The 22,474-nt window shown below is 34.0% G+C and overlaps 2 protein-coding genes across 2 annotated transcripts; both read right to left on the bottom strand.

Moving 5' to 3' along the window:
* Positions 1 to 12,341: 12,341 nt before the first annotated feature.
* LOC120070332 (dirigent protein 16-like) lies at positions 12,342 to 13,384 on the bottom strand. The gene has a single exon (XM_039022264.2). The coding sequence runs from the start codon at positions 13,285 to 13,287 to the stop codon at positions 12,532 to 12,534; it is 756 nt and encodes a 251-aa protein (XP_038878192.1). The 5' UTR covers positions 13,288 to 13,384; the 3' UTR covers positions 12,342 to 12,531.
* Positions 13,385 to 14,569: 1,185 nt separating this feature from the next.
* Positions 14,570 to 17,339, bottom strand: LOC120069147 (beta-glucuronosyltransferase GlcAT14A-like). Its single transcript, XM_039020829.2, has 4 exons — positions 16,602 to 17,339; positions 16,436 to 16,511; positions 16,226 to 16,341; positions 14,570 to 15,364 (listed from the first exon to the last, which is right to left on the bottom strand). Exons 1-4 carry the CDS (start codon positions 17,308 to 17,310, stop codon positions 14,847 to 14,849), a joined length of 1,419 nt encoding a protein of 472 aa, XP_038876757.2. The 5' UTR covers positions 17,311 to 17,339; the 3' UTR covers positions 14,570 to 14,846.
* Positions 17,340 to 22,474: the final 5,135 nt, after the last annotated feature.

Genomic DNA, 22,474 nt, shown 5'->3' with positions numbered 1-22,474 from the left:
TCCTAAGACACCTCAAGAAGTTTAGGATATGAGATAGGTTCCCTATGCATCAACAGTCGAAAATCTGATGTATGCAATGTTATATACTCATCCAGATATATGCTTTGCAGTAGGGATTGTCAGTAGGTATCAGTCCAATCCTGGTTATGAACATTGAATTGCTGTTAAGAATGAGGACAATATTGTTGATTCGTTTACAAAGGCCCTCCTCGCTAAGTTTTTCCAGGGTCACCTAAAGAGTTTAGGACTACGGGTAGAATAAATAGGGCAAGTGGGAGAAAATATAGGTATGAGATGCCCTAGTTTATTGTATTTAGTTTTCTCTCATAACACTCAACTTTGTTGTAACCCACTAGGAGTTTTAGTCCAAGTGGGAGTTTTTTGGGTTGTATGTTCTAAAACTCGTGGTTTTGTAAACAGTAAACATATATGAAGTTATTCAGACAAGTGTTGTTGATTGTTTAATAACTCTAAATCAAAAACTATGAACCCTTGGCTATTGTCATGAATACTTGGACTTTATGTGGAGACATAAACTTGATCAAGTTTGAGTAAAATAGCCTAAACCATCTATAGTACTTGGATTAGGTTGGATACCTATTTCTGGAGATACTATTTAATACGACCCACTTTATGATTGTTACAAATGTTGTAAAGTGTCATACACGATGTGATCATTTTGTTCATGTAGAGACATGTGAGCGGGGGTGTTCTACATGATGAGATTGTGTAAGACAGACCACGAAATAATCACTGTTACGTATTAACTAGGGGTGTTCAAATAACCCGACAACCCGAACAACCCGGAGTACCCAACCCAAAATGTAAGGGTTGGGTTGGGTTAGTTTTGTTCTTGGGTTAGGTTGGGTTGAATTTTTATATTTTTATTGGGTTGGGTTGGGTTGTGGGTTGGCTAAAAAAAATTGGGTTGACCCAATCCAACCCAAATTATATATATATATATTCCTCTTTGTTTAAAGTTTGATTTCGTTGTATTGATTAATTTTTGAATTTTTAATATTTTTCTTTTAAAATTGTTATGATGTTTGTCTTTGTTTAAAGTTTACAATAAATATCATAGATATTTATTATTTAGCATCTTAATTTTATGAGATATTAGTTATTAGTCATGAGTTCTATATAAATTTACATGCTTTTCATTAAAAAAAATTATAATCCGACAACCCTACCCAACCCAACCCGAATTTTAAGGGTTGGGTTGAAAACTTTATTTGGGTCATTTGGGTAGCCAATCAAACCAACCCAAAATTTTGGTTGGTCCAAAAAATACCCTCAACCCAACCCAACCCAACTCATATACACCCCTAGTATTAACCCCGTTTACTATTAACACTGATTAATTTCACTTTTTGATGACCTAGATAACTTGATCTGAATCCTGTTGTCTATGAACCCCTATTTATTCGCGATTGTCTTTTGATTGAATAGGTGAGGGTAAGCTCAGCGTCGCTGCTCAATAGGCCTCCTATTTCAAGATAAGACCAGGTAGATGGCTGAGGATATAGAATTTTCAAGATGGAATTCACTCCTGCCCATTTTAGGGATAGTAGACAGGATGTTCCCTTAAGGGCTGATCCCGAGTCTTGAACAAGGGGCCCATCCTCTCGTTGGCCTGAAAGGGAATGGATTTAGTGATTATGATCCTAAATCAATTGTTCATTAAAGGGACAGTGGCACTTAAGGAGAAAAGATGTAACTCATAGGTATTTCGGTATTTAACCTAGTTGAGGTTACGAACAACATGTGAAGGATCAACTTATTGATAACGGTTATATCAAATGGACACATAATATATCTACAGGGTGGGTAGTGCAACTACAGGCTATAGTGAACAGTTTTATTAGTTAATGAATGTTGATTAACTAGGTTAAAGAGTTTGACCAATTAGTCTTGGATCATTGGTGCTCATGATCTGTAGGTCCATCGGGTCTCCTTGTTAGTCAATATGGACAAAATTGAAGAATTAGGTGAAGTGAGAATTTAAAATGTTCAAATTCGGTCTTAAGGGAGAATTGTATTTTATATTAGATATAATTTACAATTAAATAATTTATTTATTAATTAATTATTTGTTAGAGTATACTTGTTCATTAGCATGAAAGTATTTTTTTTTTACTTGATTAATGTGATTAATCAAAGCTAGGTGTCTTAAACAAATTAATATGTGATATTAATTTTTTTTTATTTAATTGAAATTTTTTTAATTAAATAATTTCTAAAATTTAAAAATTATTTTTCATTTTGTATTAAAAAAAATAGTTAGTGAAAAAATTCAATTGTTGGATTTTTTTCACTAACTAAGTGGACATTGAAGTGGCATTTCCCAAGCTTGACACCTAGAGATTACATTCTAATGAAGTTTCAAGGAGAAGACATGCAAGATGAGATTTTGCATGGAATTTGTCTATAAATTGTCTTGTTTTTTAAATTAAAAATGACTAATGCTTCCTTGAAAATTAACTTAAATTCTTCCACCAAATTCTCTTTACTCTCCTACTTAATAGTAGTAGGATTTATTCTCATAATAAAATGAAATATGTCGAAATGGCGGTTAATTCAATAAAAAATGAAATGGGAGTTCGCACTCGATTTCGTTGGTACCGTCCAATGGAATTTTCAGACTGCTGTTCAAATCTCTTTTCAGCTTCCGTCTAAAGAAAATGGTCAGATCAATCATAGAACAATGCCTTAGACCAGGGAAGATTAGTTTCTGGTAGAAAACAAAGCTATTGATCCAGTTGAGACAGCTCAACATGCTAATTCTAGCATCTTTTCATCATTGAGGAAGGGGCATGGTAAGAGATTATGTGAAGGACCCTAAAGTAAGCTATTGAATTTGTCCTAACCAAAGAAAGTCGATCTATCGACGCTCAGGAGGCGGGCAGATGATTTTTGTGATTGGACGGACGTACTTTTTAGTATGCTTTTATTAAGGTTCAATACTCTTTGTGTTAGGCTTTCCCCCCCCCCCCCCCCCCCCCCCCATGCTAAACTTGCTTTCCTTTCTCATTACCTTGGACTATCGGTTGAGACTCTCCGACATCCGTCAAACTCTTGGTCTATTCCTTAGTTCCATTTCCTTCTGGGAAATTTCCAAATTTCTGAAACTGCAACGAAATCTTTCAATCTAGCAACTTGCTGTGTCATGTCCGTTTTCGTTACACATATGATATGGTACCTCTTGAGACTGAGATCTCTTTTGCTACCTTTATGAAAAACCTTTTTGTTTAGGGGTAAGGGGGCGCGCTAACGCCGTCGACTCTAATACGCCCTTATTAGATTAGAGTATTATAGTGAAATTCCCTTATTTTCACTAACATAACGGTCCCACAACTGTGTTCTTCAACCGAAAAATAGTGGAATTCACCATTGGTGGTTTCTATCGAGCTCGGGAGAGGAAAATTGCAATGGAGTCAACAAAGGTTGTATTTTCTAACTCTTTAAGCATGTTTATTCTTTGTTTTAATGCAATTAGAACGTTATCGATTCTTCGCTTCTGCTATGCATGCTTCGTTTTAGTTCCAACGGGCGCATACATGTATAGGACAAAGATGGAGAAGACACCTCAAAGTAGGAGGTGGTAGGGAAGTAGTGGTGGTAAAGTAAGGAGAAGACACTCCAAAATTTAGAAGAAGGAGGTGTCATGCGTTGAGAGCGTTAAGGGATGATGAGGATGGTCTCCTAAAGGCCTATGAATACCACCCCATGGCTTCACTTCAGCTCATAACACAATTACCCTTCAAAAGACGTTGGAAAGAGTGATTGAGGGCAAGTTTGGAGAAGACCTTGCGTTAATCATAAAGAGCATGCATTGATAGCAAGAACCATGTGTTGATAAAAATAGACAGGTTGCAGGTGCTGTCCGGGCATTGAGAGTAGATTGTAACACCAAGTTCAAATGAGGAGTTCTCCCAAACTGCTCGTGCAAATCAGGTGATTATTGAGCCAAAATCTCAGAAATTGAGTGTAGTTTTTGTATGAGGGCTGCTATAAGAAAATTCTAAGTCAAGGACTATGAAAATTGAAGGAAACCAAGAAGTATTCACAGAATCAGGGACAACTGAGTAAGATGGATTAATCTTAAGATTATGAGCTCTTACGGTGGAATTTAAAGTTCAAATTTTAAGGTAAGCCTGTCGAGACAATTGAGAACAAGTTTGTAGAAGGAAATGTCTTGATAAAAGTTTAGAAATTAAGTTATTAAACGAGTAATTTGAATCAGGAAATCTTGAACAAGCAAGCAGCTTTAAGGGCTAGATGGTGAAGATGGTGTTGCTAGGAAATTGGCTAAGTACTCAACGCCTACTAGTGCTTGGCGTTGGAAGGATTGCCATCAAAAGGATGGCTATCTTAAAAGGATTGCCCAAAGATCGTGAGCATTTATATTTTTTAATGTTTAGATGTATTGTATATTTGTACTAGTTTGGTAAACTTGGCATGATCTGAAAATATGTTTTCTTGGATTATAATTATTATTCTTTTGTTGGGATGGTTGTTTTCTCTGTGAGTCTTGGTTTGGATGTTTGTTCCTATTGGTTTGACTGAAAACTGGAAATTGTACCCCGGATATTATTAGCATACTTCGTGGATGTTTGACTGAAATTGTTAGTATATTTGGCTGGGGTTATCCACGTGCCCGAGTATGTCTAGCAGGAATTGTCAACATGTGCACATTCGATGGGTTGTTTAGGGTACTGGAAATTGTTTCCTCAAACCGGTTCATGGTGATTTACTACGTAATTAGAGGATTATATGATCATGCCAACTTCGTCTCATTTATTAGATTGAATGTATATATTCGATGGTCGTATATGTTGTGATATTGCTTTCCCAAAAATGTTTTGAAAGCAAATAATATTTTAGTTCAAACTTACCACTCACTCTCGCTCATGTTTTCCAAATGTTTTTCTAACCTCCTCCTACCCCCCCCCCCCCCCCCCGGTATCAGAAAAAGGGCGATGGATTGTGCTTAAAACCTGTCGGCGAAATGATTGCGGAAATCATTCCATATCGGCAATTGTATTAGGAGGGTTTAGACACATGGTAGCAGTGTAATCTTATAGTCGATAAACGATAATGTATTGTACAAAACACTTCTAACTGAAATAGCTCAGTTATGATTTGTAATAGGGGAAAAAATCCTAAACAGTAGAAGTTTCTAATATCTGTAATCCTCACACTCCCTTCAGGTGAGAGTGGTGAGCTCGGGAGGGGGTGTGACAGAATGATCCCGTGTCAATTCTGAATACAAATATGAGTGATCCCCTTTAAGTATGGTGATGTCAAACATCCCATGAGTTTTACGGCGACATGCCCGTAATCTCTAATCAAAACCATCCTTCTACTGTTTGCATCTCACATACCAAATATTTCGATTTGATTCTACTACCACAACCTCATAGTGTTTTGTCACGCAGTATTTTTTTACAAGTTGTAAATCTTCTTTAGTATCAAATAACATTTCTTTTTGTATTAAACTAGAATTATCTACACATCTACTCCTTTCCTCCAATCTTGTCCCCCGTTCACATGTTGAATTAGCAATTTCCCAATCTATTTGTGTGAACGTACCAACTCAAGATCATGTTCCCCACTTCTTTCTTTTCCAAATAATTCATCAAGTTCAATATCAATATCTCTGTCTCCATCGTTTCAAGGTTCAAGAATGACTAAATCTTGACGCATCGACGTATTTACTTAAATTTTGACAATTGTTATAGTTGACAAAAAAAATATGTTAATACGAAAAAGTTTTAAATCCAAACAACAAACTTTTAAACCCTCTTTTTGTCACAACTTTTAATATTTCAAACAATCTAAACATTTTCTTAAATCGGCTCAAATAAAAAAAATAGTTCTATGAATCAATCCAAATAAAAAAAAAAAAAAAAAAAAAAGATCTGTGAATTAGCCCAAATGAAATTCTATGAATCATACACTTAAATAAGCCCAAATAAAATATGAATCATACACTTAGATCAACTCAAATGAAAACAAAATAGTAAATTGCAGAAATTAAATAATAATAATAATAATAATAATAATAGTAACACTCTCCAAAATAGAAAATTGCGGAAATTAAAAGGTTCAGGAATCCATCAACAACCATTGCAGTTTGGGATTGAAAACCTAAATTGTAACATGAGGTAGGAATTGGCAATTGAAAACGATTTTGATGGATTTGCTTCTTAATTCTATTTTAAGGAAATATCAATAAAATTTTCTTTGTCGATTGATATTTTTTGAAAAATTATACAAATAAAAAATTAAAATCAATTGTTTAAATTATAAAGAAATCAACTTCATGTTTTCTAAACAAGTTATTATATACACAATATTCACATAATTGACAATTTTTTTGTTTGTTTTTGTGATAGTTAAATTTAAATAAAACTTGGGAATGTGTCTTGATTAAAATGCTAGAGGTTGAAGTTTGAATAATAATAATGTCTAAGCTATTATAACATTTGTATTGATTATTGGTTTTATTGTAAGTAAATATTAGGTTGCAAACTGCAGGATCTATAAACTTGAATTTAAAATATGATATTTGAGATATGTTTTAAGTTTGAGTACAGAACAAAGGCCTTTAAAATTTGAAGAATGTATAAATAAAAAGGGAGGTAGAAAACTTGATTAGCATGAAATTGGTCACAGCTCCATGCAGCCAAAGAAAATACAAAAAAAAAAAAAACTTAACAAATGTTCAATTTTACAGAGTAATGAATGTTAGTTCTTTTTGGTACTACACAATTTCATATCAATTAAAGGGAGAAAACATTATCAAAACCTAAGTATTTCTCCAAAGGATTTCATGATGTCAAGATTGCGTACCATAGAAAATTTGATGGTCGACCAAAAAATCTATGAATGCATTTTCATAATTTGAAAAGGCTTAAAGCACTTTACTACCTAAAAGCCATCCAAACTCACTCTTAAAAAGAGTCCACCAAATGGTTTGAAGATAAATTTTCAATAATCCGGAGAAATACTTATATTAAAAAAACGAGTGACTCGATTCCATTTACATTGAGCGAACAATTATTTATTTTAACAAAAAAAAATTTAGTGTATAGTGACTTTTTGTAGTGATCAATGGCCGCTTGGATTGCCTTCTTACGTTCTTCCGTTAACGATAGGTATGATGAACCATAGCTTTGTATGCATCCTTGTTGGAGCACGCCGGAGTGGCTCGGTGATGAAGACTAGCAACATCGAATTTTCAACTGGATTTTTGTGAAGTATTTCTTGATCACCTGCATCCTTCTAACACACGGCGACTTGGAATCACCGCCACGATTCTTCGGCTCTTTTCTGAAGAATCTGGAAATAGAAAAACATTTTTGGTTCGGGAGATCGGTGGTGGTTATGGAGGTAGGGCAGATGGGGTTGTTTTGGGAGGAAGAGCGAGAGGAGCTGCCAGTGGAGTCGCGAGAGGTGGTGGTGGTGACAGATTCGACAGAGGAGAAAGAGTGAAGACCGATGTTGTAACCAAACTTGATAGCGGCCATTATAGAGATGATAATCATCGAAATCATCTTGGCCTCAAATTCAACTATGGACGGAGCTACGGAAAAGGTTGTCGCTGACATAATAATAGGGAGAAAATCAAATAGGGAGAGTGGGATTTTGAGATTGTTTGAATACATTTTTATAGACCAAGAATGGAATGGAGAAAATCATTTCATTCCAAAATTAAACTTATCATCCATTTACGCTTGATTGTCTCGTCTAATTAAATCATACCATATCAATTTGAGGCAATTAAGCTGTAATGTCTCGACTTTTTTAAGGAAAATTTAAGTTAATTATCTCAAGTTATTGAGTTTTAGTTTCATAATCTTTGGAATTTGGAAACAAATTATTACCGTTGAAGAAGTTTTATTGGTTAATGTAGATTATTTGAGCATGAATTTTAAATTAATTGGTCGGGATAATTGAATTATTTGTATAAGAAATTTTGAGTTTTTGTGAAATTTGAAAGGGATAAGGGGAAATTGTGGTTTTATAAGATTTTAACCTCTTTAATTTTGGAACTTGGATCCAATTTAAGTAAAGAATTAGGAAAAGATAATTAGTTTATTTGGAAGTAATTCAAGTATTTAAAAAGATTTGTAAATTTGGATTCGAGTTAATTTAGAAAGTTAGAATTTAATGTTGGGATTTAGAATTTTTTGGAAGGAAGTGATTTAAAGTTGTGAATTTATTTTTAGGTTTATTTAATTAATTGAGGAAGAGGTGAAAGATTTGAGTTTGATATGACATATTTATTAAGGAATATATATAAGAGTTTTGGAATTTAAGAAAAGAAAAAGAAATAATATATCTGACAACCCAAATAACTCGGACTACCCAACCCAAAATGTAAGAGTTGGGTTGGGTTAGTTTTGTTCTTGGGTTAGGTTGGGTTGAATTTTTCTATTTTTGTTGGGTTGGGTTGTGGGTTGGCTAAAAAAAATTTTGGTTGACTCAATCCAACCCGAATTTTATATAGGATATTTGTAATACATAGTATAATAAGAGAAAAAATCTAAAAAGTCAACTGAACGTCGACTTGATGATGCAAAGTCGAGGGGAACCGAGTGCCGAAGAAAACCGGTTTAGGTTTGCCCTCCTTTGTCTTATATTATTGTACACTTTTTTTTAGTCTATTTATTTTCTTTTTCTTCTTCGATTTTTGCTTCTTCCCTTTCTTTTTTCATTTTTTCATTTTATTTTCTTTCTCAATTTTTGCTTCTTCCTTTTTTTTATTTTATTTTATTCTTTCCTTTATCCGATTTTTGTTTCTTTCCTTTATTTTTTTAGTTTCTTTCATTTCTTTCTTTTTCTTTCCTTTACTTTTTATTTTCTTTCATTTCTTTCTTTTTTTACATTTCTTTTTAATTTTAATTTTTTTTTCTGTTTTTGCTTATTCTTTTTTTTTCTTTCTTCAGTTCTTGCTTATTCTTTTTTTATTTTTATTTTCTTCTCTTTCTCTGATTTTTGCTTCTTCCCTTATCTTTTTTTTATTATTTTATTTTCTTTTCTTTCTCCGATTTTTTGCTTCTTCCATTTCTTTTTGTTTTTTTAGTTTTTCTTTCATTTGTGTAGTTTTTTTCTTTTTCTTCTTCTTTTTCTTTTTTTTTCTATTTCTGTTTCTTTCCTTTTTTCAGTTTCTGCTTCTTCTCTTTCTCTTATTTTTTAAATTTTTCTTTCCTTTATTTGAATTTCTTCTTCTTCTTCTTCTTCTTCTTTCATAAGAATTATGAGGCTGGGTTCTATACGTAGGACTTAAAAGTACTCAATTCATAAGTGACTTAACACCAATAAGCCAATCATCAAGTTTGATTATTATAACAACAATAAATATAAATAGCAAATGAAAGTCTATCAATGATAGCCACTAATATTTTCTATCATTGATAGCTTAATCTTTGATTATATTTTCGTAGTTAATAGTCACTTATAGAAATCTATCATTGATAGCCAACTTAGTGAATTTAATTAATAAATTTGAATCTCGAACTAAAATGTAAGTAGAATGCCTAGAAGTTATCTATCACTAATAGCATGTTTATCAGTGGTAGAAGCTATCATCGAAAAGAAAAGGAACTTATAAATGTTTGGGAAGGACAAGAAATGGGCAAAAAGTTGTTCAGTGGCTATGATTGATAGAAGCTACTATTGATAGCATGTTATCGGTGATAGAAGCTACCACTGATAGCACGTTATCGGTGATAGAGAACTATCACTGATAGCATGATATCAGTGAGATCATTAATAGCATCTTATTAGTGATTATCAATGAAATAAGCTATCACTGATAACCACAGTATGAGTGATGTTAGTGGTATCGGTGATAAAACTTAGGTGATATCTATATATCGAGTTTCTTTCAAAGGTGATAACTAGTTATAGAAGTGTATCATTGATAGCCTTAAGTGTTAATATTTCAAGGTTGATTCTAATTAATGAAAGTCTATCAGTGATAACGATTGATAACTGCTATCAGTGATAGTCATGATAAAAGATTATTAGTGATAACTACCATGGTAATCAAAGTTGTTGGTCTTCTTTCAAAGTTGATCACTATTTATAAATTTATCATTGATAGCCACTGATAGCCTTAAGTAGTAATATTTCAACGTTGATTCCAATTGATGAAAGTGAATCAATGATAGCTACTAATAATTGATAGCAAACTAAAAGTTAATATTTCAATATTGTATTAATTTTTCTAAAATTGAAAGCTATCGTTGATAGTAACTATCATCGATAGCAATTGATAGAAGCTATCAGCGATAATAGCTGATAGCAATTATCAATGGTTATTAGTGATAGTTGCTATCAGTGATAACTTTTAATTTGAGAAAACCGAGAAGAAGCGAACAAAATGGTGGCTAGGCATGGGTTTTTTAGTCTTTTACCATTTTTTGATCTATATATGCAATTATTTTATCCTTGTATACGTATTCTATTATTTTGGGTTTGAATTCTATTCATGCAACTAGCCATTTTATATATATATATATATTCTTCTTTGTTTAAAGTTTGATTTCGTTGTATTGATTAATTTTTTAATTTTTAATATTTTTCTTTTAAAATTGTTATGATATTTGTCTTTGTTTAACGTTTACAATAAATATCATAGATATTTAGTATTTAGCATCTTATTTTATGAGATATTAGTTATTAGTCATGTGTTTTATATAAATTTATATATTTTTCATTAAAAAAAAAAATTAAAACCTGACAACCCAACCCAACCCAACCCGAATTTTAAGGGTTGGGTTGGGTTGAAAACTTTATTTGGGTCATTTCGGTAGCCAATCAAACCAACATGAAATTTCGGGGTGATCCAAAAAATACCCTCAACCCAACCCAACTCAACCCATGTACGCCCCTAATATATATATATATATATAGTCTATGTATTTGTGTGATGGAGAATTAAAAAGAAAAGAAATATGGAATTTTCAAATCCCCATTTTCTCATTTTCTCTTTTGTTTAGACGAACTTCGGTTGTCGCACCACTAACGTCCACATCCTTTCCTCCGTCAAGTTGCAATCGCATCGTTCCGACCTTCATGTCGCTGAATCTGCTCGTCATTGGTTCTCCTCTCTTCCAGTCGTTGTCCTCTGTCAAACGCCGTCGTGAGGTTCGTAGTTTTGGGATAAGATCTAAATGATTTTCATGGTTTTGTTAAGGATCTTGAATACCCAATAAATAACGGGTTTAATTATCATTTCAAACGTGATTTTGGAGGTTGAATTTGAAAGTTTGAAGGAGTTTAAAAGGTCATTAGCGTGCTGTCAAGTAGAGTTAAGGTGATTTCGGCAAGAATTTTTGTAAGATTTGGGGCTTTGTGACTTGTTCAGTTCGAATGTAATTTATACGAATTAAGTTATTGAGTTTTGTTGCTGATTTTGACGTGATTAAACGCTTAGGTGTGAACGTAAAGGTTAAATTTTATTTTGGTTTATGTACTAGGATTTAATTCAAAGATTGTGGAGATTAGAAAGATTTAGTTGCTCAAATATTTGGCTCGATTAAGAATTAAAGAATTTCACAAAGATTTAATTGCTTTTTGGCTCAACCTAATATCAAAGTAAATAATCTTACTACTGAAATTGCTTACGGGCTAGACACTAGATATATGTCAGCATGATAGATGAAAATTATGATAGAACGATAGCATGATAGATGGATAGTATAGTATGACCGATATATGTTCTTGTATGAGAATCTCAAAGATTTATTTGTGCACATAGATACTTGCATGCTAGTAAGAGGTGATACATGACTCACTGAGGTTGCATTTGATATGAGGATATTGAGGCAAATATGCATGTTGTATAGCTATGATGTTGAGGTGTATATGTATGTTATGAAACCATATTGTGATAATTGTGATATTGAGGCTGTGATAGTGTCTTTACTAATTAGTTAGATGCCCACTATGTATTGTGTTTCCTTCAAGATTCACTAGATATTGTGTTTTCTTCGGGATTCACCAGATTGTGTTTCCTTCGGGATTCACCGGATATTGTGTTTCCTTTGGGATTCACCAGATTGTGTTTCATACCAGATATTGTGTTTCCTTCAGGATTCACCAGGGGTTGTGTTTCCTTCAGGATTCACCAACTGTTTTGGGTTTCAAGTTTTCAGCATCATTCTTTTCGGTGAAGCTATATACCTCTTATCCACCTTGTAAATTTGTTTCGTTCTTTTGATGCTGCTTTTAACTATGTTTATTACCCGGAATGTTATATCACGAGCATGTCTCTAACTAATTACATTTGATATGATATTTCTTTTTTTTCTTTTTTTTTTTTTAAGTTTATCATCAAATTCAAATAAATTCAGTCATGACATGATCACAACAGAATTACAACTGAGAAATATATAAAGTTCATAAAACTAGATTATACTCTTTTGACTTGCAGCTGCATTTAACAGAAACTACAGACCCTGGTTGCATTCATCACCACACATATATTACGTTGTTCTTTGTTCACCATATTGGTTTTCAGTAGCTTAGATGTACAAGGACCCTCAGCAATGTTTCTGCTCCATCTGTGACGTGCTGGCCAGGAGGAATGAGCGACCGCATCTCTGCAATCCCACGTGCGTTCTTGAACTTGCCAGTTCCTCCAGTCACTGACAAATGTGACGAGGGGCTACCAATCCTGAATACTCCATAGAAGTTGAGACTGTCCCCATATTCTCCTCCTTCGAGCATGGCTGTAAATGCCATCATCTGCGTAGTTCCATCAGCTGAGCTAGCCACATACACCCCTTGTGCTTGGCCAATTGATTGTGAGCCCAACTCTGGCGCGGTGGTCAAGATGTCATCGATGACGGTAATGGTTCCGAAGCCTAGCCCCAAGCCATCTGGTCCCAATTGGGTTTGGGGGATATTTTGTGGGTTGGGATTTCCAGCAAAAGCGGTGCCAGACAAGCCAGTCCCTAGAGGGATCCCATTGATGCCATTCACAGTAGGGAGAGCACCATTGGCATTTGGGATTGCTACACCACCGTCTGGGGGAAGGAAGCCTATAGGTGTTGCAAAGGGTACTTGACCAGTGTATATGTTCCCCAGCAGGCCAGTAATCGGTCTCGCGGTTGGGCTGCCACCGCCGAGAATGTCGTGCATATAAAATTCAAGGACCGGTTCGTGTCCCCCAGTATTGGCAGTGACAGCTGCAGACTTGGACGCCACAAAATGCACCACGATGATTACCGTCGCAAGGAAGGCGGGAAAAGATGATTGCCCGATGAACATGTTGATTGTTGCAGAGTCAGGTATGAAGAACTTCTCTTGCTGGTTTGTAGAACTCAGAAGATTATAATTCTTGTGGTGATATGCAAATGAGTAGAAATTCTTCTCTTTATATGGTGCTGAAAATATTAGATCAATTTGGATTTTGGAGTTGGTATGAACCACTAAATTAAATGGTGAAGTTGTTGGATTCTGTTCTTGAAGACATGCATGCTGTTTTTGTTTCATCACATCAAGTTTATCTTCTTTCATTGACATTATTTTTTAGCCTTGACAATAGGTAAGGGATTTTGATAAATCAGTTATTGGAATTAGCTATAGTTGAGTAGGTAGGGTGCAGTGTGCAGGGTATAACCAAACCCAATACATCTTGTTAGATAATAAATATTAAAGCATATAATTTGGCAGTTGAATTTCCAGTGATATATTTGATCTGTTCCACTTTGATTTCCCTTCTTAATTTTTGCAATAGCAATTTTTTTTTTTTTTTTTTGGAGTTTTCTGACGTTCTTCAGATCGCACAAGATCGAGTTCTTCTACACCCTATGGCAAAGTCAATGCATTGGAAGACCTAACGTAAAATATATGAGTAAATTGGCCTAACGTATGTTTTTGCAATTACCCTATTATAAATTACATCAAAATCTAAATTTGGTCCCTATAGTATGGATAAAGTTAAAAGTTAGTCCATATGACTTTAAAATTTAGAATTTAGTTTCTATGATTTAATATAAATTCATATATAGGCCATATGGTTTGTTAAATCCTCTTGAATAGTCTCTACCATAGGATCTATTTATGAAGCTTTTTATCAAATTATATGAGTAAATTCTAATTAGAAACCATAAAACCTCTAGGGACAAAAGTTTCAATTTATCACATACGTTACATAATATTACAAAATAATAATTATATAATCTTTTAACATAAAACCATATTCATAAATAAATTATTATTAGTTTATTGTCAACTAGTATTTACTAGGTAACTACAAGTAGTTTACAATTTTTTAAATTAGAATTTCATTTCTTAATTTTGCTACCAAACACATATCTAAAAACAAGAAATACAACTATGCTTTCATTTACTCCATTGTTTTCAAATTTATGTTTTTAGATTCTCTACCAAACAAGTCCTAAGTTTTCAATTTTTTTAAAATTAACCAAATTATTAAACTTGAAATTATAAGTTCAAAACCCATTAGACATAACATTCAAAACTTATATCTAATAGATTAATTCATTTTTAAAAATTACAAAATTCTGAAAGACAACCAAATAGATGCTTTTGTTCAATGAGTAAACTTTAATTTCCTTTCACCAACGCTTAATTAGGTATATGTCCCTAACCCAACGGTCAAAAGTTACAATATTTCACATGTTAGTTGAACTCAAATATATATATCTATATATATACATACCCGTCCGCTTGATGTTAACAACTAAATGACCTAAAAGCTTGCTGAAGGCTAAAGAATCAATCAAGATGACAAATTCCACTACCTCGATTTGCAGCCATTTTTTCCCTTCTGTTTTCTTTTGGGGATGTTCAATTGTTAAGAATCATTCAACAACTACACACCTGTTCAATCTAAACGTACCATTTGAAAGCAATCCAACAATTCGTTTTTCAAGTCTTCTTGCTCCTAAACCTGGCCTAATTACATCTGCATCTCCCCAGACCAAACATGTATCATTTCCAAGCTCCCCCAAGCACCACCCACCAGGCACAGTATGTCCGGGGCCACGATTCAAGATCTCATTATCAATACGATTGAGGACTGGGTCGTTCAACTTAAATCTTGTGGCGAAGGCTGCTCCACTCTCAATCATGAGATCAAAATCAGAGGGGCCGAGGACTTGGGGTTGTTCTTTAGGTGGCTTATCAAATATGGCAAATAGTAAATTATCATTAAGGACTGTCTTGTTGAACTGACGAGAATTACAGAGGACAGTTGGAAAATAGTTCAAGTGGCCAGATTGAGTATTCGAGAAGTACATCAATAGAGTTCTTGGAAGATTATCCGTTCCAAGAATGCAGAACTCGACAACATTTCGACTTAAAATAGAAATAGATGAACCTGCAGAAAAATTGGTTTTAGTATTGGATAACATGATATGAGAAGATAGACAATTGCCAAAGAAAATCCCTCTCTTGCTTTCCCTATCAAATGAAAATATAGACTATCCCCACAAGTTCATCTCTTCCTCTCACTCACACACACTCTGATAGAAAGACAGGCAATACTAATTGAGATACTAAAACACATACATACACAGCATCAAAATGGAAAACGAATCACACAAGGATGGCATTTCCAAGTCGAGGGAATCACCATTTTTCGGTTAGGAATTACAAAAACAGTTTTTAATTCACCAAAAAAAGAAGAAAAAGATGGACGATGTGTTCAACAACATGTGAGGTAGAGATATGAACCTATGATCTCTTAGTCAGGACAATGTCTTGACTTGTTGAGCAATGTTCAAGTTGGCAAATGAAGAATGATGGGTGAAATGTGGGTTGGGAGACCTGAATCTCCGATCTCTAGGTTGAGCACCTATGTCCTAACAAGAGCTATGGTCAATAACAGAGCCCCCACCATAAAACTATAAAACTAAAATCACATATAGACAGCTTCCCAATAACAGAGCCCCCACCATATACAAAACTATAGACATATAGTGTACATAAGAGTGTTGTTGAGAGCAAATCCAGTATTTATAAACAATACCAATGAACTTAATAGACTTCTTGGAATGAAACCAGAAGCCCCATCTTCTAAACATCTACAGTTTGCAATATCTTAACTTTATAACTAATATTGCACCATCCCAAGACCCAAGGTAGACCCATTATCCAGAAGCTATTGAAGCTCCACAGATAATCATTAAACTGAAGATGCAAGCAATCATTCAAAAGGTTAGGAAAGATGAAGGCCTACCTGAAAACAAGTGAAACGCATTAGGCAATTCCCTCTTCTGGGTGGCATAGAACATGGCAGTTTTCTCAGAAAGATAAAGCCCAGGATCAACAATTATTGGCTTCAATTTCCTAGCCCTTTCATCAACACACAAGAACAAGAGTTGGCAGTTCAGAAAAAATACGTTACAACTTAAGAAAGCATTGAATTTTGAAAGAGTGATGATCTTACTCTCTCCACCCAATGTAACTCGAATGCGTTACGAAGTTCATATCCTTAGGCAGAAATGACAGAATGTGAAGAAGATCTAAAGAACCCACAGAATAACACTCAATAAACAACATCCTCAAAAAAGGGGGAAAAGTCCATACCAGATGAAAATTTCCAGAAAACATACCGTCTTGCGTGACAAGTGGGTAATCATCGGCGGAGAGACGAATAAACCAATCCCAATTCGGCGACAAGTGGAGGAGCAGCGAAGCACCGTGAAGCGTCGAAGAAATTGCGGAGGAGCCTTTGAGATACACAAAATCAGCCTTACCAATTACATCGACATTCTGAGCAGCTCTGAAAATGGGAACAGATTCGACGGCGAGGGAAAGAGAATCGCGCTCCGTTTGAGGAGCGGAGAGATCAAGGTGAAGAAGATAGTGGTTCCTAGGATGATAAACGGCGAGAAGAAGGCGAAGAATCCGATCGAAATCGCCATTGGATCCGGAAATGAGATAAGCGATAGAAGGGGGAGTGCGATCGGAAGAAGCATTGCTGCTATGGAAGACAGTCCGATGGGCCTGGCGGGTGGGGAAGAGGAAAGGGTCGGGTTTGGGGCGGCGTGGGAGGGCGGCAGAGGAGAAGTGGGCGGAGGAGGAGATGGAGAGGAAGAAGATAAGGGAGAAGAGGGCGGTGGCGAGGATGATGGAGAGAGTGGTTTTGGAGTCTTTGAGGGCGACGGCGGCGGGGGAGGGGGCGGCAAACGGCGGCGCCGGAGAGGATTGCATTTTTTTGGGGCGAGAAAGAGTGGAAGTGGTGGTGGTGGTTATCAGTTTCTTCAGTTGTGAGTTAGGCTGCCGCTCAGCTAAAGCTGATGGGGATGTAGTCACTCCCATTTTCTTTTTTTTTATTTTAGAATGATAATTTAAATAAAAAAAATTAATCTTATAAATCTTTTTAAATTTTAATTTCGAAATAACATATTTTTTAAATAAGATTTTAACAGGCCATTTTTTTAAGTACCAAATTTTAACGGGTCATTAGACAACTTCGTTGGGAAGAATTCTTAGTATCTCACCTTGTTTTTTTTCTAACAATGATCTGCAAAGATCGAACTATCAACTTTTAAGATTATATTAACGATAATTAAAGCTATTTTTTTCTCTTTCGAATAAAGGTTATTGTGTTTTGACTCCATTAAAATTGTCTATTAAACTTTCTAATATATTTAATAATTTTTTTAATATTTTTTAAATATCATATTTATGAAAAATATAAGAATTTGATGTCATAAATTTATAACCAATTTAAACATAACTTAATTAATTGAGGTATATTTTGTGCTTTGATTAGTTTAGTAAGGTTAATGAAAAATAGCACATTGACTAGTTTGATTCACAATTTTTTTTTTTAATGGAGATAGTAATTGAATTGATGTCTATTAATTTATTTCATTGACGGTTTTTGAAATATATGGAGGATAGTTAGCTTCAAATGGAAGTGATAGGCTTTTTTTTCTTTCTTTCTTTTTTGATACTAAAATGAAGGGATAGGATTTATAAGTAAGATTTAGATTGTTGATGTCAAATTTTAGCGAGGAAAAATACACCTCAACTTCATGCGACATCAACAATAAATAAGAGAGAACCTACAAAATAAAAAGAGTTTTATGCTTAAGTCAATAAGATAATTATAGAATAGAGATTAAGTCATAAGTTCTTAGTTCCATTGTGTGGAACCATAAGAGTATATGTAGGGAAAATGAGATAGAATTTAGGGTAATTGCAATTGGTAGCATTTTAGGAACAATAGCCAAGTGTATAACATCATTTAAAAAAATTGCAAATATAGACAAGTCTATCAGCGATAGACTTATGTCATTGATAGACTCTCAAGTCCATCAGTAATAGACTTCTATCGTTGATAGATTCTTACAAGTGATATGATCTATCATTCCTACCAATAATATGGTCTATCACTGATAGACTGTTTAAATTTGATCATATTTACAATTTTTTTTTTTTACATATGTTATATTTACCAATACTTTGGATCTAATGTCTATATTTACAATTGTCCCTAAAATTTTATCTTTTCTCTTTATGATAAGGACCATGTGGATCTTTTCGATCCTAATATGTTAAGATTAAATATGATTAGATAAATTCATCTTATCTACTATTTTTCTTTCATTGTCATGTTAGAGATCTACAATGGACAGAACGCGTGCGAGCCTTACTTGGGCCAAGGTCGACCGATGCAACATTCTTGTCAGGCCCGCTGGGGTTAAATCTCTCTAAGGCTTTGGTTATGTTGGGTCTTTTGGCATTTTGAACTCTCATCAGGGACTCAACCTCGACTCTGAGCCCAAATCTTTTCTCAGGCCTGCTCTTTCATCCATCTATTGCTTTCCTTTTATGTTTTTGCCCTTGGTTCTATAATCTACCCATAACATTAATAATTAGTCAAAAAGAACTCAACTGAATTGACAGGTTTAAATCTCCCCCCTTATCAATACTAAAAAATTAAAATTAAAATTTTGTATAGTAGATCTATATCTCTTTTAAAAAAAAATTAAAGAACTAAATTTGTAATGCTGAAAATTAAAAAAATCTTAACTTGAAAAAGTATTACATACCATCAATAAAGTATTAAAATATCGATGTCGATATACATTTCAATTTTATGGATATATCAATAAAATATTGATATTAATGGATACTTTTGTAAATCACGAAATTTATAAAAATTATTTAGATTAATAATTAAAATATTTTTATTCATAAATATTGTTATTAGTAATTTTATTTATATGGAACTAAATGGATGACATTTTATAGATTTTACAAACTTTTATACTAAGATGTAGAAAACGACGGATATTGAGGTTAAACTCTTCTATTTATGAATATTTGAATGGATATTTTCATCCTTCCTCTCCATCAATATTCATACGATAAATATTTTTCTCTTTATTTCACAGTTTACGAAGGACCTTTAATATTAATATTGTTGTTTTCAAAACTTATTAGAGAAATATTGTTGTTTTGAAACTTATTAGAGAAATATTGTTGTTTTGGGAGTTCGGGGCTAGAGGTCGAACGTTGAGAACTCGACTAATGTGGAGGTTGAACGTTGATAACTCGACGAACAAAGAAAAACTTGGAAACAATACATAGGTCGAAACTTCAACCCTCAACAAGGGAAATCTCGTGAATCTCGCTTAGGTTGTCGAAGGTTGAAGTTTCGACACACATCCACCCTCGAGATTGTAGGTTTATTACTTTTCTTTTTCCCTCATAGAGGAAATAAAGTAATGAGATGGTATACTATATGTATCTGTGTACTCGAGCTGCTTCTAACAACCTATGCATTTTGTTATCATTTCGAATTAGATAAAGGCTTGTGGGATTGGCGTGAGGGGGTAGGGATGGCTATATTTCTGGGAGCGAACTCTAGGCGAATATGAAGTGCATGGATACAAGTTATGCCTTGGAATGAAAGACAATTCCGAATTAGCTTTGTCTATGAACAAAATTTTGTATATTAGGTTGTCGAAGGTTACACACATGTCGAAACTTCAAAGCGATTAAGGAGATAAGTGGGCTGAAGCGAATTAAAGAGAGAACGAGATTCAAAGCGAGATAGTAGGAGAAAGCGAGATGTTGAACGAGATTTTAAGAGAGAGCGAGATTCAAAGCAAGAATGTTGAAGAGAGCGATATTTAGTTTATATTGACTAATCTGACTAACATTGAATTTGGTAAAATGAAATGGTTGAATAATTGAAAAATGAGATTATTCAGGAATATACATTGAATGCTAAGACTACACATTGAGTTTCTGGTAGTAGTTCCATAATCAAAAAAGTGTTTGTGATTGTTCCATAAGAAATGAAAGCTAGTAATCATTGATGGAAAAATAACAACAATAACAGAGAGAGCAAGATATCGAGAGAGAGCGAGATCTTAGGAGATAGCGAGATCTTAGGAGAGAGCGAGAGTGAGAGAGCAAGATCTTAGGAGAGAGCGAGACTAAGAGAGTGAGATTTTAGGAGAGAGCGAGAGTCTTCACTTTATTTGAACTTTCCATAGAAATATATATTAAAAAAAAAAGAGAGAGAAAAAAAAGCTAATAATCATACTATAATTGAATAATCATCAGACTATATTTGAATATATTATATTATTATACTATAATTGAATAATCATTAGACAACAAATTGAATATCTTAGATTATTATACTATAATTGAATAATCATTAGACAACAAATTGAATATCTTAGATTATTATACTATAATTGAATAATCATTAGACAATAAATTGAATATATTAGATTATTATACTATAAATTGAATATATTAGATTATTATATTGATTATAAAAAAAAATGAATACAATCTGGAGCCCGTCTTAGTAACGAAGGACACTTCCTTCGATTATGTTCTAACTAGTTACAAAATCCACATCGTTGTCGAGTGACTAGTTATGTCCAATTCATCTCGTTGTGATAACGTGAACTTTTCGGTCTACCAGGTCTTCTCAACAACGATGGATCAGGATGTAAGACGGGCATATTAGGGTGTGTGATCTAGTAATTTTCATGCGATACAGGTTAAAATTGAGAAAAGTAACATTCAACATACGTTGACAATTTGTAGTAGTCCTTAATAAAATCTTCGTAGTTCATGTTAAAATGTGAGCAAACGGCCATAAAATGCGAGCATGGAATGCCGAACGCTTGCCACTTATTACATGAACAGTACCACTCGGTATGATGGCTTGTTCAAGATCACTAAGTATGAAACACTTGAGAGAAATTGTAACACACGAAGAGGTGTGTTTAATTTTAGATTGACATGCTGGTATAATTGCAGCAGTGAACAATCCAACAAATGGTTGGATGGGACTGAAATGTCACCATCGTTTTTGCTTACGACATATCGTCAACAACTTCAATAAAAAGTATAAATTTAATTCATTGAAAAATTACGTTTATCGTGCCAGGTGTCAGTTTCAAATTCAAAAGTTCAATAAAGCAATTGAAGATATCAAATGAATAAATCGGAGTTGTCTAGGTTTATTTTACAACATTAGTTTAGAGCAATGGACTCAAGCACATGATGGAGGATTCAGATATGGGTGGATGACGACAATCTATCAGATTGCATAAATGGAGTCCTCAAAGGAGCTCGAATGTTGCCTATAAATGCTCTTGCTCAGATAACATTCTTCAAATGGTTAGGAACACAATTTCGTGAGCTCACAGATGATGCAGACGAGGAAACCGTCATAAGATATGCACGAGTTTTTCTAGTCGTGCGCCCTCGCGAAGCGGATTCGGTACAGATGATGGGTGGAAGTCTGTTTTCAGATAAATCAAGTAATTTTGTTCATTTGATGTTCCTGCCATTGTTAGCTAATCTTCATGATGCGGGGCGGTATTCGTGGGGTGGAGCATGCTTGGCATGGTTGTATATACAACTATGCAAAGCAACAAGACCTGAGGTTCGAGAGATAGCTGGGCCTCTCATACTTTTGCAACTATGGGCTTGGGAACGATTTCCAACAATGGCTCCACAGTTACATCATGTTAATGATACTCAGTTAGTTGGACGAGCTTACGGTTCTCGGTATGTTGTTTTAATTCAATTTAATTTTTATATCACTGATCTAGTTAATTTACATTCTAAATTATCAATTAAAAAATTTAGGTGGAGAGACAAAATTTGTGTAACTAGGACAACCACACATGTAGTCAACCAGTATAGATACGTGTTTGACCTGCTTCAACCTGAACAGGTACATTACACTAAATCTAATTGATTATTTTATTCACATTTTTATTGTATTTGTCTTTAATGTTCTCTAATACAATATTTTGTATTTTAGGTTATTTAGGAGCCGTACAAAATTATTGTGCATACTTTGCCTAATTTTTGTACGAATGGTCAAAACATATGGCAGACAATGAGTCATCTCATAAGTTTTTACATTGGTGAGTGACATCTTCTTGACAGGGTGATGAGACAATTCGGTTTTCAGCAGGATAACTCATCG

Source organism: Benincasa hispida, chromosome 1 (assembly GCF_027475165.1).
Source record: "Benincasa hispida cultivar pf3 chromosome 1, pf3_genome.v1.1, whole genome shotgun sequence".
NCBI lineage: Eukaryota > Viridiplantae > Streptophyta > Magnoliopsida > Cucurbitales > Cucurbitaceae > Benincasa > Benincasa hispida.
Note: the sequence above shows the minus strand (reverse complement) of the source record. Positions and strands in the feature narration are given on the sequence as shown.

Coding starts and splice junctions, on each gene's coding strand:
- LOC120070332 (XM_039022264.2), bottom strand. CDS start 13,287: ATGTTCATCGGGCAATCATCTTTTCCCGCCTTCCTTGCGACGGTAATC.
- LOC120069147 (XM_039020829.2), bottom strand. CDS start 17,310: ATGGGAGTGACTACATCCCCATCAGCTTTAGCTGAGCGGCAGCCTAAC. Junction 16,512..16,601: donor CCCACTTGTCACGCAAGACG/GTATGTTTTCTG, acceptor TGGGTTCTTTAG/ATCTTCTTCACATTCTGTCA. Junction 16,342..16,435: donor AGTTACATTGGGTGGAGAGA/GTAAGATCATCA, acceptor TGTTGATGAAAG/GGCTAGGAAATTGAAGCCAA.